The sequence below is a fragment of the Muntiacus reevesi genome, chromosome 3 (genome assembly GCF_963930625.1).
Source record: "Muntiacus reevesi chromosome 3, mMunRee1.1, whole genome shotgun sequence".
NCBI classification, from domain to species: Eukaryota; Metazoa; Chordata; class Mammalia; order Artiodactyla; family Cervidae; genus Muntiacus; species Muntiacus reevesi.
In genome coordinates this window covers 118316828-118336099 of record NC_089251.1, presented here as the reverse complement: position 1 = coordinate 118336099, position 19272 = coordinate 118316828, and the positions used below count along the sequence as shown (strand labels likewise).

General features: G+C 44.4%; 1 protein-coding gene and 1 non-coding gene across 7 annotated transcripts in view; both read left to right on the top strand.

Moving 5' to 3' along the window:
• The first annotated feature begins 3121 nt into the window (after positions 1–3121).
• The window catches only part of ARMC9 (armadillo repeat containing 9), a 175838-nt gene continuing 159687 nt past the window's right edge, over positions 3122–19272 (top strand). For 5 of the 6 annotated variants that reach the window (XM_065930365.1, XM_065930364.1, XM_065930362.1 and 2 more), the window contains exons 1-5: positions 3122–3208; positions 4972–5059; positions 9321–9446; positions 14017–14187; positions 15793–15948. In XM_065930365.1, the coding sequence (XP_065786437.1) occupies positions 5009–5059; positions 9321–9446; positions 14017–14187; positions 15793–15948 (504 nt within the window). In that variant the 5' untranslated portion in view covers positions 3122–3208; positions 4972–5008. Of the gene's footprint in view, positions 3210–4579; positions 4615–4971; positions 5060–9320; positions 9447–14016; positions 14188–15792; positions 15949–19272 lie in introns of all 6 variants that reach the window. The other variant, XM_065930363.1, reaches the window with a different exon arrangement.
• LOC136165723 (U6 spliceosomal RNA) lies at positions 15232–15335 on the top strand. Its single transcript, XR_010662720.1, has one exon. It is a non-coding gene; the product is annotated as a U6 spliceosomal RNA (small nuclear RNA).

Here is a 19272-nt window from a genome sequence, read left to right as displayed (position 1 = left end):
CCCAGCACAGCTAAATAAATAAATACAAAAATAAAATTAATTTTAAAAAGATCATTAAAAAATAGTGAAGTGTCTCAATTTAAAAAAACGAAACCTTTCGGAGGCCGTGATATGACTCACATCCCTGGGTCAGGGCAAAGAAGGACAGCACTCGAGGCCAAGGTGGATGCTCTGGTCTCCCCCATTTTCCTGCTTCCCTGCTTCCCTGCCTATGGACAGCTCTCCTGGGGCGATGTACATTCCCACCTGGCTGTGCTCTCCTTCCAAGAAACCAGGCAGCTCTTGGGAGACACCAAGACCCAGTTCTTCTATTTCTACATGGACCCTGAGCCAAGAAGACAAGTGGCTCTGACGTGTATGGGCTCTGGCTGCTCGCCGTTCAAAAGCCAATAAACAGGCCAGGCTGGTGGAAAGGAAAGTTTGCTTTAATTCAGGGTGGACATCTGTCCAAAGGCAGACTACCCACCCCACCCCCCGCCCCAATCGCGGACAGACAGGTAGGAGCTTTTATAGACAGAGATGGGGCGGGGGGCAGGGCTACATACAGAAACAGCACAGTCATCTCTAACAGCCATCTTTCAAGTTTGTCATCAGTGGTCTGACCAGTGTCATCTTGGTTGTTTTAGGTACAGTTAATCTTCAGTTCCAGGGTCCATTTGTTCCCCTTTTTTGGGGCCAGTTCTCAGAACTGTGGCAGCTCCTGTCCTGGGCACAGTCTGGTCATCATGTAGTTAACTTGGTACTTTGGTCTTTTGGTATCTATAATACAGTTCACAGGATATGGCTCAGAATATTATCTATAGCCCTTCAGAAAGAACTAAAGGCCCTTGACTGTGCTTAATGACCACATTAGTATTACTTGATCTCCTTTGACTGTTTTCCTTTGTTTTCACATGTTCTCATTTCTCTGATTAAACTTGTGCTTTGACTGAAGTTTTCCAGACAAAAGGCAGGCAGAGGACATGGTGAGGGAAGGGGGCGGGCAAGGATCATAGGGTCCTGCTGTTTCATGGGAGCTTCAGAGCCACCTGTTTTCTTGACTCAGAGTCCACGTAGTATAGTTCTTCTGTGTATTCTTGTATGAGTGCAAAGTTGCTTCAGTGGTGTCAATTCTTTATGACCCTATGGACCGTAGCCTGCCAGGCTCCTCTGTCCATGGGATTCTCCAGGCAAGAATACTGGAGTGGACTGCCATGTTCTCTTCCACAGGATCTTCTAGACCCAGGGATCGAACCCACATCTCTTACATCTTCTGCATTGGCAGGCAGGTTCTTTTCCACTAGTTGCCTCCTTTAAACTCTTCTTCTTCTGTTAGGTCCTTGCCATTTCTGTCCTTTATTGTGCCCATCTTTGCATGAAATGTTCCTTTGGTATCTCCAATTTTCTTGGAGATCTCTATCCTTCCCATTCTGTTATTTTGCTCTATTTCCTTGCAAGAAAAGATAAGAAAGCCTTCTTAACAGAACAATTCAAGGAAATAGGGTTGCCATATTTAGAAAATGAAAATACAAGACAATATAATGTCCTGTACACACAATTAAATAAGGCAATATTGGGGATATACTAAAAACTCATTGAAATTAAAGCTTAATTGATTGTCCTGTATTTTGTTTGGCAATCCAGCACAGAGCAAGCTGATAATAAATATTAACTTTCTTCATGAATGGAGAGATTTATTTTCAATTCATATTACCAGGAAGGGTGTCTCTCCTGCTAAATGCAACCTTTACTTTGAAAAGAATCTCAGACCTCCAGAGAGCAATTGCAAGGCTGGGTCCTGGAGAGATGACCACAGACCATCTCAGGGCTTCTTCAAAGGCAAGCTCATTTACCTTCTCCATGCCTTTTCCCCTGTCTCTGGCCTGTGTGTTCTCTACCTTCTTGGGGATGTACACATGTGAGATCAGGCCCACAGTGCCTGGAGGGGAGGGATTTTCTCCATCTCCAGCCACCTCCCCAGCATCCAGCCCAGAGTTAGAAGACTCACAGGTGCTTCTTCAGTGCTGGTGAACTTCAGTTCAAAAGCACCACGTGCAAGGTGAGGGAAGGTTTGCAATCCTGTTTTATTTTTACAAACCCACATTTCACATGGGGGGGAAAGTTTCTCTAAATTCCTGAAAACTGCTGCAGTGGGGTGGAATTCTAGTGCCTGGAGCTTTAAGGCAGATCTTGGGCTACATTTTTGGTTTTAAGGTGGCTTCAAAATCACTGCAGATGGTGACTGCAGCCATGAAATTAAAATAAATTTGTTCCTTGGAAGAAAAGTTATGACCAACCTAGACAGCATATTAAAAAGCAGAGACAATACTTTGCCAACAAAGGTCCGTCTAGTCAAGGCTATGGTTTTTCCAGTAGTCATGTATGGATGTGATTGTTGGACTATAAAGAAAGCTGAGCCCTGAAGAATTGATGCTTTTGAACTGTGGTGTTGGAGAAGACTCTTGAGAGTCCCTTGGACTGCAAGGAGATCCAACCAGTCCATCCTAAACGAAATCAGTCCTGAATATTCACCGGAGGGACTGATGCTAAAGCTGAAACTCCAATACTTTGGGCACCTGATACAGAGAACTGACTTATTTGAAAAGACCCCGATGCTGGGAAAGATTGAAGGCAGGAGGAGAAGAGGACCACAGAGGATGAGATGGTTGGATGGCATCACCGACTCAATGGACACGAGTTTGGGTAAACTCCCGGAGTTGGCGATGGACAGGGAGGCCTGGCGTGCTGCAGTCCATGGGGTCGCAGAGTCGGACAAGACAGAGCAACTGAACTGAACTGACTGAACTGAAGTCTGCTCCTCTGAAATGGGAATAACGACGCCTATCTATTTCTACTCACACCACACTGCAATCTCTTGCCAGTTTACTTTCCAGCCTGATTGGGCTTATCCGCAGAGCCAGGCACAATATTTGTGGAAATGAACCAATGGGAAGTTGTGGAAAGGAGGACGGGTTACTTGGCTCTGCAGCATGACATCCGCAGCCGTCACCGCTCCACGAATCCCAACTTCACTTCCGACGCCTGTAAGCTTCGGAGCGTAGCCTCCCAGGCTCCGCCTTTCCTCCCAGGATGCTCCGCACAGGTTGCGCCCCGTGATTGGCTGCTCTGCTGCACGTGGTGCCAGACTGGCGGCGGTGGTTGCCGGGGCGACGGCTGGAGACGTGGAGGCCGGGCCAGGTAGGCGCGTGCGTTCGCTACGGAGGAGCAGGTAAGTGCGTCCTCCCCGCCCCTACACGGCTGGGCGATCTCTGAGCCCGCTGTCCCCGGGGTGGGAGGGGTAGTGATGGGCCCGAGGGCCGCGGCTCTGCTGAGGAAGACCCCAGAGGAAGACCCCGATGCGCCAACTCAGCAGCCGCAGCCGGATGCCCTGACTTTTCGCTTGCTGTCCTGGACTTTTTCTCTGGCGCGGGCCTGAGGCGGCTGCCTGGAAATCCCGAGGACCAACCGCTTGCCACAAGTAGTCCCCGATCTTTGCTCTAGTGAGTCGGACAAAGGGGCCCCAGGTCGTCCAGTTGGGTAGTGGAGGCACGAGAAGGTGGCCTGGGGCTTTTAGATCCATCCCTTCCGTTATCCATCAGCTAACCCCTCTCCCGAGGCACCTAGGTTAAGTCCAGATTTGTACCAATCGAAGCAAAAACAGGATGCTTGCTATGCAAATTCCTCCTCCAGACAAATCCCATAGTCTTACCTTTTTTCAACTAGTTCGTTGCCCTAAATCCTTATCATATAGAAATTGCGAAGCTGCCACTGCAACCCTCAAAAGTGACTGAAGAAATTTTCTCTAGTTTTTGTGTAAAGTAAAGCTGTGGTTCTCAAACTTGGAACGTGCATAAAAGTCATCGGGAGAGATTGTTTATAGCAGTTTCTGGACATTATGTTCCATAAGATCACAGAGATGCTAGGAATTTTCATTTGCACAGGCATCCCAGGGGATTCTAATTCAGATGGTCCAGACTTTGGGGTAATACTGTGTAGTGGTTAATATCAGTGTGGATTTAAATTTCCACTTTGTCACTTATTAGTTGAATTCTAGGGAACACCTCAAACTCCCTGGGCCTCAGTTGCCTCATCTGTAAAAGGAGAATATAAATCATATTCATCATTCAGGTTTATTGTGAAGATTAAATGTGAAGCATTTTGCACATTGCCTGGCATATGGTAAGTCCTCAGTAAGTGAGCCTATTATGATATAAAGGTGTACAGAAAATTCTGTACTTTTTAAGAATGTCAGAGTAATAGAACACCCAGCGATGGCTCATATTCACTGAGAGATGATCACAACAGAATCTTATTCAGATGATGGTCATGAAGAACTTCTCTGACGAAGTGATGTTTATTAAGCACAGGGGTCAGCCAGGTGAAGAAAGAGAGGGGGAAAGTGTTGCAGGCAGAGAGAACAATATGCACAAAGGCCCTGAGATAGGAAGAAGCTTGATTCCCCCCTTCTAAGGAACCTCACATACTTACCTGTTCTGGGGATTAGGACACAGGCAACTTTGGGGGCCATTATTCTGCCCACTACAGCTGCCTTTTTTAAAAAAAGAATTATTACTTACTTATGTATTTTTGGTTCTGCTGGGTCCTCATTGCCGTGCAGGCTTTTCTCTGGTCGAGGTAAGCAGGGGCTACTCTTTGTTGTGGTGCTCAGGCTTCTCTTTATGGCGGCTTCTCTTGTTGCACAGTCTCTGGGCATGTGGGCCTCAGCAGTTGCTGCACTCTTAGTAGTTGTAAGGCTTAGTAGTTGTGGCCTCTGGAGTCCGGGGTGCATGGGCTTCAGTAGTTGTGGCTCATGGGCTTAGTTGTTCCATGGGCCATGTGGAATCTTCCCAGACTAGAGATGGAACCCGTGTCCTCTGTATTGGCAGGTGGATTCTTATCCATTGTAGCACCAGGGAAGTCCCCTACAGTTCTCTTTTGTTAATTCACAGATGATTGAAATGGAAGCCTTTGTTTTATGTTTTTGCCTTGCAGAGATTTTTGCTGTGAGAATTAACAGTATCTGTTCAATATGGTAGACATTCTGGCTCATGAATCAGAATTACTTGGACTAGTGAAAGAGGTATGTTTCACAAAACACAGGTCACAGAGAAAGAGATCTTGAAAACTTGTGAAGCTTGTATTTTACAGTGCAACAAATTCTATAATGCCTTGTAATGTTTATATCATTATATTACAGTTATCTATTTTCCATTTTATAATTATCAGTGTGTTCATAATCAGCTGAAATCTTAAAGTTGCTCTTTAGAATTCTTTCAAAGAAAGTTATAAAAGCAACACATGCTCATGGTAAAAGATTCAAACAGTATAGAAGTGTAAACAGTGAATTCTCCTGCTCTGCTCCTATAGTGACCACTGTTAATGGTTTAGTACATTATGTTTCCAGATTTTTTCCTTTGAGTATTCAAAATATATTTGCATGACTCTAGTTTCTTTTACAAAATGTAATACCATACACATTGTTCTGTAGCTTGCCTTTTTAAAAAATTTATTTATTTTTAATTGATTAATAATTGCTTTACAATATTGGTTTGATTTCTGTCATGCATCAATGTGAATTAACCATAGGTGTCCCCTCCCTCTTGAATTTCCCTCCCTGTAGCTTGCCTTTTATCTACCAACAGTCATACAGGATAAACATCTTCCTGTGATCTGCCTCATACTTCTGAATGCTGTAGAATATTTCATTGAGTGGCAATGTCATCATCTAGTTAACTTGTTGCCTACTGATGGATATTTATGTGCCCTACATTGAAAGTAGGGCCTAAGCCTTATGCTTTTTGGTATTCTCTACAGCTTTTAGCCTGCTTCCCAGGTGACTCTGCAGTCAAGAATCTGCTTGCCAAGCAGGAGATGTGGGTTCGATCCCTGGGTCAGGAAGGTCCCCTCGAAAAGGAAATGACAACCCACTCCAGTATTCTTGCCTGGGAAATCCCATGGACAGAAGAGCCTGGTGGGCTACAGTCCATGAAGTAACAAAGAATCAGACACCATTTAGCACCTAAACAATAATAGCTACTTTTATCAGGGGTCTGGCATAGAGTTGATGCTAAAGAAATGGTTGCAGCCATTTTGGGGTGTGACTGAAGTGTCCATTAGGCATTTAGTCCCACATGAGAGACATGGCCGTGGAGCAAAAATGAGGCATCCACCCTAGGGATGCAGCTTTGAAATTTGGTGTGATCATGAATAAATTTTCAAAGGTGTCACAGCAGAGGGTGGTGGACCGGGCCTGGAAAAATAGCCACAGTTAGAGGAGGTGGAAACAGAAAGGTGTGACTCACACAAACTGAGGAGATGGGCAGAGAAGTGGAGAGCAGCAATAGAAAAGTCTGTGTCACCAACATAAAGCTGTGTGTGTGTGTGTGTGTGTGTGTGCGCACTCGTGTGCACTTAGACCTGTCTGACTCTTTGCCACCCCATGGACTGGAGCCTGCCAGGCTCTTCTGTCCATGACGTTTAAAGATGAAGGGTGATCCTTAGTGCCTTACTTGAAGATCACAGATGGTGTTGCCCAGATTTAATGATTTACCTTTCTTCTTAGGGACAGGCATTATTTCTAATCCCTGTTGCAGGTAACAAATTCCCAGTGACCTACTAGACCCAAAGCCATCAAGCCTTCTGCCAATCACTTTTGCTTTTTTCAGGCTGCTGCACATATTATTTTCTTTTCTTTTTTCTTTTTTTTCATTTTATTTTCTATTAATAATTATAATGAATCATACAACTCACATTTTCATTCTAAAAGCACATCTATTTTATGTAAATGAACATTTTCTCCTCTGATCACAAGATGGTGGAATAGAAGGATGTATGCTCATCTTCTCCTGTGAGAAACTAACCACTGAACAGCCATCAACAGGAGAATGTTGGATCCCACCAACGTCCAAGGACAAAGGAGAAGCCCTAACAAGATGGTAGGAGGGGCGAAATCACATTTAGAATCAAACTCCTTACCCACCAGAGCCATCTGAAGGGCTCAAACAAAACAAAACATTTATACAGTCAGCAAAAACAAGACCAGGGGCTGACTGTGGCTCAGATCATGAACTCCTTATTGCAAAATTCAGACTTAAGTTGAAGAAAGTAGGAAAAACCACTATACCATTCAGGTATGACCTAAATCAAATTCCTTATGATTATACAATGGAAACAACAAATAGATTCAAGGGTTTAGATCTAATAGACAGAGTGCCTGAAGAACCATGGATGGAGGTTTGTGACATTCTACAGGAGGTGGTAATCAAAACCATCCCCAAGAAGAAGAAAGGCAAAAAGGCAAAATGGTTGTCTGAGAAGGCTTTACAAATAGCTGAGAAAAGAAGAGAAATAAAAGGCAAAGGAGAAAAGGAAAGATATACCCATCTGAATGCAGAGTTTCAAAGAATAGCAAGGAAAGATAAGAAAGCCTTCCCTAAGTGATCAATGCAAAGAAATAGAGGAAAACAATAGAATGGGAAAGACCAGAGATCTCTTTAAGAAAATTAGAGATACCAAGGGAACATTTCATGCAAAGATGGGCACAATAAAGGACAGAAATAGTATGGAACTAACAGAAGCAGGAGATATTAAGAAGAGGTGACAAGAATACACAGAAGAATTATACAAAAAAATCTTCATGACTCAGATAACCATGATGGCGTGAACACTCACCTAGAGCCAGACATTCTGGAGTGTGAAGTCAAGTGGACTTTAGGAAGCATCACTACGAACAAAGCTAGTGGAAGTGATGAAATTCCAGTTGAGCTATTCCACATCCTAAAAGATGATGCTGTTAAAGTGCTGTACTCAATATGCCAGCAAATTTGGAAAACTCAGCAGTGGCTACAGGACTGGAAAAGGTCAGTTTTCATTCCAATCCCAAAGAAAGGCAATGCCAAAGAATGTTCCACACAGTTGCAGTCATCTCACATGCTAGCAAAGTAATGCTCAAAATCCTTCAAGCTAGTCTTCAACAGTACGTGAACCAAGAACTTCCAGATGTTGAAGCTGGATTTAGAAAAGGCAGAGGAACCAGAGATCAAATTACCAACATCCATTGTATCATAGAAAAAACAGGAGAATTTCAGAACATTTACTTCTGCCTCACTGACTACACTAAAGCCTTTGCCTGTGTGGATCACAACAAACTGGAAAATTCTGAAAGAGATGGGAATACCAGACCACCTTACCTGCCTCTTGAGAAATCTATATGCAGGTCAAGAAGCAACAATTAGAACCAGACATGGAACAATGGACTGGTTCCAAATTGGGAAAGGAGTATGCCAAAGCTATATATTGTCATCCTGCTTATTTAACTTATATGCAGAGTACATCATGAGAAATGCCGGGCTGGATGAAGAGCAAGCTGGAATCAAGATTGCTGGGAGAAATATCAATAACCTCAGATATGCAGATGACACCACCCTTATGGTAGAAAATGAAGATGAATTGAAGAGCCTCTTGATGAAAGTGAAAGAGGAGAGTGAAAAAACTGGTTCAAAAAACTAAGATCATGGCATCTGGTCCCATCACTTCATGGCAAATAGATGGGGAAACAATGGAAACAGTGAGACTTCATTTTCTTGGGCTCCAAGATCACTGCAGATGGTGCCTGCACCCATGAAAGTAAAAGACTCTTGCTCCTTGTAAGAAAAACTATGTCAAACCTAGACAGCATATTAAAAAGCAGAGACATTACTTTACCAACAAAGGTCTGTCTAGTCAAAGCAGTGGTTTTTCCAGTAGTCATGTATGGATGTGAGAGTTGGACCGTAAAGAAAGCTGAGCACCAAAGAATTGATGCTTCTGAACTGTGTTGTTGGAGAAGACTTTTGAGAGTCCCTTAGACTGCAAGGAGATCAAACCAGTCAATCTTAAGGAAATCAGTCCTGAATATTCATTGGAGGGACTGATGCTGAAGCTGAAGCTCCAATACTTTGACCACCTGATGTGAAGGCAGGAGGAGAAGGGGACGACAGAGGATGAGATGGTTGGACGGCATCACCGACTCGATGGACATGGGTTTGAGCAAGTTCTAGGAGTTGCTGATGGACAGGGAGGCCTGGCCTGCTGTAGTCCATGGGGTCGCAAAGAGTCGGACACAATTGAGTGACTGAACTGAACTGAAATGAACATTTTCTATAACACTGTCTTTCTAGGCCTTTAGTATGTATATCAATAAGTAAATTTCTGATCCCACAGTACTTCCCCAAAGATGACAATTAATTAATCCCATTAATTAATCCCATATATTTGTGATAATATTGAGCTGATACAATTACATCAAAGACAGTCACTTTGTTGATAAATGTATGCTCACTTATGCTCTTTTTTTTTTACAGTATTTAGATTTTGCTGAATTTGAAGACACCTTGAAAACATTTTCAAAAGAATGTAAAATAAAAGGAAAACCATTGTCTAAATCTACATGTGGCTCTTTAAGGGACCCCAAATCATTGAAATTCCAGGTAACATTTTACTTTTTTGATTTTCGTATATAATCAAGATGCTCCCAACTTCTAAAATATGTCCCCATTAGAGAATGTTGGAATCGTTTCTGGGGACCTGGGCAGAGCAACTCGTTAGACTGTGCTGATATTTATGGATAAACGAGGGATATCATCTTCAAATCTCTGGAGAGATTTCACATCCTTCCTTGACTGACCTTGAAAATAAATGGCAACACAAGGTTTTTCCATACATATTTCTTGGTAGGAAGAAGAAGAAACCACACAATGCTTAGAAGCAGAGTCAAATGTGATCCCTACCCTGAGGAAGTTTAGGTTATTAAATCTAAGTACTGGGGACACTATGGTGAACAAAATAAAACAAAATATCGGCCCTCAGGGTGCTTGCCATCTAGTTTGGGGAGGTCGGAGGGGGCAAGAGCCATATACAGGGCAGCATCCTGCCAAAGGAAGGCCTGGGTGGCTGGGAGCCCCTGGCGGTGGGCTGCAGAGGGCAGATATCACATGGTCCTCAACTCTCAGAATCAGAAAGGACCTTGAAAGTCCTCATTTCAAGGACTTCCCTGGTGGTCCAGTGCTTAAGACTCTGTGCTCCCAATCCAAGGGGCACGGGTTCGATCCTTGGTCAGGGAACTAAGATTCCACATGTGTGGCCAAAAACAGAAAGTCCTCATTCCAGTCATTTGATTCTGTGTCCAGTTCAAAACCTTCTAGGTAAGGGATTGGCTCACCTTGAGTACGACCCGTGACAAGAGAACATACCCTTTCCTGAGGCAGCTTGTTTCGACTTTGCCTGATAATATTTTTAGTTTTTGGAATTAACAAATTTTATTCTAACTCTCTTGTTCATTTCCTAAATACTACATGGAGTGAGGTTAAATCAGTGTTAAACAGATCAGAATTTCTAATGGTAACCTATAAAACATGATTTGATTATTTTAATAAATTTGTTTCACTATACATACTTCCAAGAAAAATCGGGGACTTGGTTTGAGAGTCCCACCGAGTTGCTGAAGGTCAGGCCACAGCCTGACTGCCCCATAACCTGGCAGGGGTACCAGTGAGCAGGGACACCGTTGAAGTGGCCCGGGGAGTTGGAGTGGGGCTGTGCCCATGCCCAGCACCCCTCCAGGCCTTGGGCATCTGGGTGCCGAGCCCACAGCACTTCAGACACAGGCTCCTCTGTCAATGCTGCACCGGGCAGCCTGAGGCGTCCTCCCAACCCCAGTGCAAACTTCAGAACAGAAAACGAGAATCTGGTCATCATTAGACATACAAACAGGCTACTTAACTTGAAAGGTCTTGAAACTTTCTGCTTCTGAGAAGCCTGTCTTTTCTGCCCATTCAGTAAACAGCTGTGTCCCGCCTGTACAGATTTCCCAAACAAAAATACCTGGAGCGGTGGCTTAGCAATACTTGCTAAGCACCAGTGGCCCTCGATAGACAAAATTTCCTTAATTACAGTTCTGTAAGAACCTGTATGTATGGGTGATTGTTGGTGGTGTGTAAATTTTCTGATCTTGGTAATTCTGGCTGCGATCACACTTTACATTCGAGAAGTTAATTTTTTGTGACCCCTGGGAGTTATCACACTGGATTGTTCTATTTGTTGTTGTCACTAAGCTGTGTCTAACTCCATGGACTGCAGTACACCAGGCTCCTCTGTCCTCCACTATCTCCTGGAGTGTGCTCAAATTCATATCCATTGAGTCAGATTGTTTTATGTGTAGATATTATTTTAAATTCAGGGATCACTTTTTAAAATTAATTAATTTATTTTTATTTTTCTTGGAGGATAGTTACTTTACAATACTGTGATGGTTTTTGCCATATATCATTATGAGTTGGCAATAGGCATACATGCGTCCCCTCCATCCTAAACCCTCCTCCCATCTCCTTCTGCGCCCCATCCCTCCAGGTTGTCATGGAACACCAGCTTTGGATGCCCTACACAGGGACCATTTCCAGGTTCCAAATATGTTTCATAAATTTGGAGTATCATGGCCCAGCAAAGGTTTGTGGTCCCATGTCTACAAATGCAGAGTCTAGAAAAAACTGTAGATGGGCCATGTGAAGCGTAGGCACACTTTGCCAAACCATGTTAAGAAAACACTTGACTCCAGGCTTTAAGACACCCTGGAGAGTCTGTACACAGTCCCTGGACCTCGCGGGAGGCTCCTCCCCTGGGTGGTCCGCAGGGTTTGCTCAGAGCTTAGCAGGTGTGAGCCTGGGGCAGGGCCAGGCCCCAGCAGCACGTCCCTCTCACCTTCGTATTAGGAAGTGACAAGGACATGGGATCCTCTGGCCAGGTGCCCCCAGAGAGGCTGGTTTTGAAGTAGAATTTCACTGTGGGGCTTATTTTGAAAACTTCTGAGTTTCTTTCCAGTGTATGCCAGTCCCTTCCCGAGTGAGGTAATATTCAAAGACCGTTGTTCTCGGTCACGTGACACAGAGAACATTTTTGTAGTGTTCACATCGGAAGACTCCTTATCAGGGAATGTTTCTGACTTAAGGAAAACCAAACACGGCAACCCTGTTCTCTGTAGGTTTCTATCTTATGTTAAAAAGCTTGATTATAAACAAATAGAATGAAAGTGAAAGTGAAGTCACTCAGTCGCGTCTTTGTGACCCCATAGACTGTAGCCTACCAGGCTCCTCCATCCATGGGATTCTCCAGGCAAGAGTACTGGAGTGGGTTGCCATTTCCTTCTTCAGGGGATCTTCCCGACCCAGGGATCGAACGCAGGTCTCCCACATTGTAGGCAGACGCTTTACTATCTCAAATAGAATATGTTACCTTAAAACAAATTTACAGAAAAAAATGTAAAACTTTTCAAAGCATAAAAGAACAGTGCCCCGGTAATTGTGGTAAGTAATGGTGGTGAAGGATGGGGGAACTGGAGAGTCTACAGAAAATCTGAAAAAAAATCAGAAAACTCTGAAAAAAGTTTCTGCAGTTGAGCCCAAAATGGAGGTCTGCATATTGTGGGCATTTGATACAGAAAGGAAAACACTGCAGGAAGCTCTCTTGATCCTGAAGGCAAGCATGTGTGCTGAGTCGTGTCCCACTCTTTGCGACCCCATGGACGGAAGCCTGCCAGGATCTTCTGTCCATGGGATTTCCCAGGCAAGAATACTGGAGTGGGTTGCCATTTCTTTCTCTAGGGGATCTTCCCGACCCAGGGATTGAACTGGCATCATTGGGGGCAAGCAGATTCTTTTACCGCTGAACCACCTTGCCTAAATCCGTAAAGTCACACAGCAGGTGTTGGTGGCAGGTCAGTTATCGCTCCTCCTGTGAGACAGGTGATGTCTGACTGCCACCTCCTTTCTCCAGAGTTCTTTGTCTCAACCTCCGCGTGGTGAGTTGGGCTGTGGGCTCTGCCCCACGTCGTCAGGCTGGTACAACCCCGAGGCTGGCCCGGAGCCGGGCCTGTGCTCCTCCTTCCGTTTCCAGCTCAGGCGTCCTATTCCTGGACCTGGAGGCAGTCACTCTTTGGGGGGCTGGGCTCTGTGGTCACTTACCGCGCTGCCCTCTCCACCAGACACGCTTGTGGCAACAGCAGGCTCATGATGATGGTCAGTCCCACCTCCCAGGCCTGGGATTGACTGCTTCGAGTGGCTGAACTCTTGGCTGTATGCCACGTCTTGGCAGCTATGGTGTCAGCGACTCTCTGTAGGTATGAGGTCGCTCTGCTGAGGTCTGGCTGGGCTCTGGGTCCAAGCCATTCTCATCAGTCTTAGGCCGTGGGTCACCAAGTCCGAGGGGCGACCTCAGTGTATTCTCGTGCTGGTGGCAGATTCCTTCCATTTCAGAGATCTTCACCATTGCATCTGTTCTTCAGGGAAAGCTGCTCAGTCGTGTCTGACTCTTTGTGACCCCATGGACTATACAGCCCATGGAATTCTCCAGGCCAGAATACTGGAGTGGGTAGCCTTTCCCTTCTCCAGAGGATCTGCCCAACCCAGGGATCGAACCCAGGTCTCCCACATTGCAGGTGGATTCTTTATCAGCTGAGCCCCCAGGGAAGCCCAAGAATACTGGAGTGGGTAGCCTTTCCCTTCTCCAGCAGATCATTCTGACTCAGGAGTCGAACCAGGGTCTCCTGCATTGCAGGCGGATTCTTTACCCAACTAAGCTACCTGGGACACCCTCTGTTCTTCAACATGCTCAGATTTGAGGTTGCCGAGCAGTGGAAAACCAGGGGCGGTCTGCGGGAATCTCAGCCAAGGCAGTCTGAAGCCCTCTGGATCCCTCTTTTCCTATCCTTTACCTCTGAAAAGGAGACTTGGTTTTGCTCACACTGAAATGATGGAGTATATGGGTGTCTCGGATGAGGTGGTTGGATGGCATCACCGACTCAATGGTCCTGAGTTTGAGCAAGCTCCGGGAGATAGTGAAGGCCGGGGAAGCCTGGCATGCTGCAGTTCACAGGGTCACACAGAGAGCCGGACATGAATGAGCGACTGAACAGCAGCAAGGCGTCAGGAGGGTGTGAGAATCAGGGGTGTTGGGAGATGCGGCGTCCCTTGTGACCGACCGGGCTTCACTCTGATGTCTTCTCCACAGAGGGACCTCCTTGCTGCGTTTGACAGTGGAGACCAGAAGGTGTTCTTCAGGCTGTGGGAGGAGCACATCCCCAGGCCCGTCCGGGATGGCGACTCTCTGGCCCAGAAGCTGGAGTTCTACCTTCACATCCATTTTGCCATCTATCTTCTGAAGCACTCCGCAGGCAGACCTGTAGGTTCACCTTGTGCTGGGGGGTTGGTCCACGGGGTGTGTTAGAGGAGAATGTTAGCCGTTACCTTTTGCCAATGAGGATTAAGTTAGTTTTTCACCCCTTTTATCATATTGCTTCTCAGGAGTAGGCCTCATATGTCCTGATGAATGCTTTTTCTGTCTCATTCCCAGCAGTTTCTTTTCTAATTTGTATGGAAAATTAATCATTGCTGTGATGAAAGCTATGTCATCATTTCCTTGACTATCTCAAGATGGGTATGTCTAAAAGAATACATCTTTAGACCACATTTTTAACCAGAAGATGAATTTAGGCTTAAACAGTGGGGAAATGGTGTGCCCGTTTGTGAAAGTTTGAATGATGGGTTGAATTGGGCTTCTGCAGTCTTCCTGGAGGTGTGAAGGAGAGAGGGGAGCAGACACAGGCTGCTCTGCGGGTGAACCGTGGGGTGCGGAGGGAATGACAGAGGGGGGCTGGCCAGGCTGACATTGGACCATCCGCCTTTGTTTCACCACTTCTCCCTGTATTGGCTACTGCCCCGAGGACCTGTGTTACCTTGTTAACATGTCAGTGGCCACAGGAAGGGTCAGAGTGGAGGGAGCAGCTATATAGCCCGTTGTAGTAGCTGTTCTTGGAAGGCTGTTCCTAAAGATGGTTCTCAGCTGGGTGCCATTGTGGGAGATTTTCATTTCCCTTGTATCTGTTTTTTCTAATTTTTTCTGTTTTGCTATAAGATAAAAAAAAAAATCAATAAATTTTTTAAGTCCAGTGGGCTTCATGATATAGGTGAAGGGAGATACACTGATGAGAAGAACTGGCCTGTGTATGAGGCTGTGAGGGACCTAACAGGTGAGACCAGGGAAGACCTTCTCATTGAGGCCCAGGGGGAGGTGGAAACCTGGCCGGGGTGGACCCGACTTGCCTGGGGTTACACCCAGAAGTAGTGAAGCTGGCAAGGTCACCTCCTGGTTAGCTTAATAAAAGAAAGGAATAATGATATGGAAACTGCTGTTTCAAAAAACTGTTCACCCTTAAGTGCTTGCTTTGGCAGCACATATACTCTTAAAAAAAAAATAGAATGACACAGTGAAGATTAGCATGGCCCCTGTGCAAGGATGACATGCAAATTTGTGAAGAGTTCCACATTTAAAAAAAAAAGACTATTCACCTCAAAAAACCTCTCCTAAGAAAACCACAGGAATGCAGACAAATATTTTTTCTGCTATCTGTACTATGAAAACAATGTACATATCTAGTAATGGGAGATTGATTAAATAAATTATGATAGACCCACAAGATGAGGTTTTGTCATGCCATTAAGAAAGATGTTGATGAATTTAAGGATATCAGAAAATGGTAATGATAAAGTGAAAAGGCAGCACTTGGACTATATATATTATACATCTAGTTCTCTGATATTCCTGGCAGTTTCATGAAGGGGTGAAATAGGGGGTGATGTTCTGATGACTGGAGACAGCTCACAGGCTGGGCCAGGCTAGGAGGATGCCAGTGACGAGGCTGGAACCGAGGGAGCCTTGGAGGGAGGACAGGTGAACCGGTGAGCCAGCGTCAAGCAGGAGATCTCAGACATCCTCTCTTCCTTGCAGGACAAAGAGGACCTGGATGAAAGGATTTCTTATTTCAAAACCTACCTGGAGACCAAAGGGGCGGCCCTGAGCCAGACCACAGAGTTCCTCCCTTTTTACGCCCTGCCTTTTGTTCCCAACCCCATGGTGCACCCCTCGTTTAAAGAACTCTTTCAGGTAAGTGACTGTCTCCAGTTCTTGGATCCTGGGCAGCGTAGCAATTCCACCTTTTATACACTGGTGATTTCTGAAGGATGCTGTAAAAAAAAAAAAACCCTAAAATTTGGCATATGTTGTGTTTTAAAAGAATGTACAGGTAATTTGCTTTAACAAACTTTTTATCTGCTATAAATGTGATTTTGTTGTTGTGCACCAAGACTTGTTAACTCAGACTGACAAAATATTGTAAAATATACTAACTTCTTCAGTCATTCTGTGTAAACTTTTGCTGTATTGAAACGATAGCCTATTCAATTATACTGAAAACTAGTAGCCAGAGAAAAATCCAGGCTACTTTACACAATCACTGGTCATGTATATTTTGATTTGTGTTAAAATTTTCACTTACTCGGTGTATATTTGATTGTTTGGTTGTACTACATTATTTCTATCAGACTATTTGTCTATAGCTCTTCTAATTGTTATATTTCATCTTACTTGACATTTTAGCATAGTATTTATAAATAAATTTTACCTATTAAGGTAATTTTTGTTGACTTACTAAAATTAATACATCCCACTGAGAGGTTTATTGAAACGTATTTAGAAACAAATATTTCGATATGACTAGATAGTTTTTCTAAAGATCTCACACTGTTTTCAAAAATTTGTATGGCACTTGCTCCCCAACAACTGAACAATGGATGCAATTCTTCCAAACTCAGTACATTTCAGTTTCTACCATTTTTCTCTGTTTACTGAATTCAGTAAAACCAATTTCGTCACTCCTGAATAGCAGCTGCTAAATTGAAGGTCAGGTGGTTGACTCATTCTATCAAAGCCAGATTGTTATATAGTGGCACAGTTGAATTCTGTGCTTGTTTTTCTGGTCAGTCCCAATTTAGTTTTACTGTCTTCTCCTAAAAGGTTAAAAATATGGGACAGTTACAAGGGTGATGAACCTTGCAATGGAAGGTTAGATTTTCTCACAGTCAAGGTTCTGTTTATGAGAGTTATGACGTGGCGGTGTGGCTGCAGCTCAGGTCAAGGTGAGGTGGAGCTGGGAGAGTCAGGGAAAGGTTCCCGCTGAGTCCTTGGTAGGTCTGATGTTCCAAGACTGAGTTCAAGTTCTTCTTCAGAGTTCAGGAGGGTAGAGATATCAGTATTCACAGAGTCGTTTTATTCTCCTTTTTCTCCTTTGCTGCTGCTGCTAAGTCACTTCAGTCGTGTCTGACTCTGTGCCACCCCATAGACAGCAGCCCACCAGGCTCCCCCATCCCTGGGATTCTCCAGGAAAGAACACTGGAGTGGGTTGCCATTTCCTTCTCCAATGCGTGAAAGTGAAAAGTGAAAATGAAGTCACTCAGTCGTGTTGGACTCTTAGTGACCCCATGGACTACAGCCTACCAGGCTCCTCCGTCCATGGGATTTGCCAGGCAAGAGTACTGGAGTGGGGTGCCATTGCCTTCTCCTTTTACTGCTCTCTAAATATATTCTTTCAGTGGTCATCACAGGTACTTCAGTATACATAATAAAATCTAAAGTTAGTATCTTTACTCTCTTCCTGACCATTACAAGGACCTCATTTAACTTACGGTCTGTAGTTGTCAAATATTTTAGTATATACTTTAGCCCCACAAAATCTGAACTTTTAAAAAATTTTATGCAGTCAGCATGTGTATCGATTTACCCTTAGATTCACCAGTATTTTTGTTTACTATTCCATCTTGTGTTGAGGCCCTTCCATCCAGGATCGTTTTCACCCTACTTGAAAGATGTTCCTTTAGAATCTCCTTTCGTTGAGGATCCCTTCTTTCAGTTCTTGTTGTCTGAAAGGATCTGTACTGCCTTCTCAGGCAGGGTTAAAATACTAGGTTTATAGCTCTTTTTTCCCTGTGGCATGCAGGATCTTAATTCCTCGACCAGTGGCTGAACCCATGCCCCTTGCAGTAGAGCTCAGGGTCTTAACCACTGGACCTCAGGGAGGTCCTGACAGTTACTTTCTTTCAGGACACTGAAGGTTTTTTATTTTGTCTCCTGGCTCCCACTATTGCAGTTTTGGAGTTGGCCATCAGTCTGATTGCTATTCCTTTGCAGGTCACCTGTCTTTTTCTCTCTGATTGTATCATTTCACTCTAGTGTGTCTAGTGTGTCTTAGGGATACCCACATATTATATTTTGCTTTTATTTTTTAAGATGTCTTGGTTTATGTTGGCCAGCCTAGCAATGCTTTCCTGAGATTCATTTCTATATGGTTGAGCACAGAGAGCTCAAGCTGGAGCACACCGTATGAGTTTCCTGCAGTTGCTATATCCAAGGACCGCACGCTGGGTGGTTTAAAACAACAGAAATTGTCTGTCTCACAGTTTACGAAGCCAGAAGTGTGAAATCAGGGTGTCGAAGGATTGTGCTCCCTACAAAACTTCTAGGGGAAGATCCTTCCTTACCTTTTCCAGCTTCCAGTAGCCTCAGGTATCCCTTGGTTTGTGGCTGCATGATTCTAAATCTCCTCTCTGTCTTTGCATGGCTGCCTTCTTTCCGTGTCTGTGCCTAACTGTCCTCCTTCTTGTAAGGACACCAGTCATATTGGATTAAGAGCTTATTCTCATTCGGCCTCCTCTGAGCTAATTTCTTCTGCAGTGTCCCCACTCCCCTGACCTCACATTCCGAGGAGACTAAGGCTTCAACATGTCTCTTTAGGGGACACAGTTCAACCCACAACAGACACATTAGAAATAGAGTCATTGTGCTGTGGCAGGGAATTACAAAATCTTTTTTAAGATATCAGACTTTTCTGCTTATTTGGCAGTATTTTTTTTAAAGTGTCAGAGAATGCACTGGATAGACCAGTGGAGCTGGGTAGGGGGTGTGGGTGATGAGAGCTGGAGGGAGAAGTCGGGAGGATGGGCAGGTCGGAGGGAGATGGAACAGGATCTCAGAGCTAAGTTGACATGAATTTTTAGCAACAGAACTTCTTTTAGTGGGACCTCCCGGTTTAGTGGTAGACACTCTTGTCTAAGAACCTTCAGGAAAATTGTCCCGAGAAAGGTCGTTGCTTGTGACACTTATTCTTTCACTACGTAAGTCATTATTTTTTCCTTCTCAGTGAACATTATTTGAGATAAATAATTTATTCTTAAGGAAGAAATCAAACTAGACACATATCAGAATGCTGGACACAATGGAGTATTTGAGGCAGACGACCGCTTCTTTCTGGTTTTTCTTGTCTGAGTGAGGTTTATGGAAATGAGTCCTTTTCTTCCGGAGACTTTCTGTAACTTAGCTATAATTGTATATGCCTGCCAGTGCCACATATGCCTAAACCATACTGAATTATTTTTG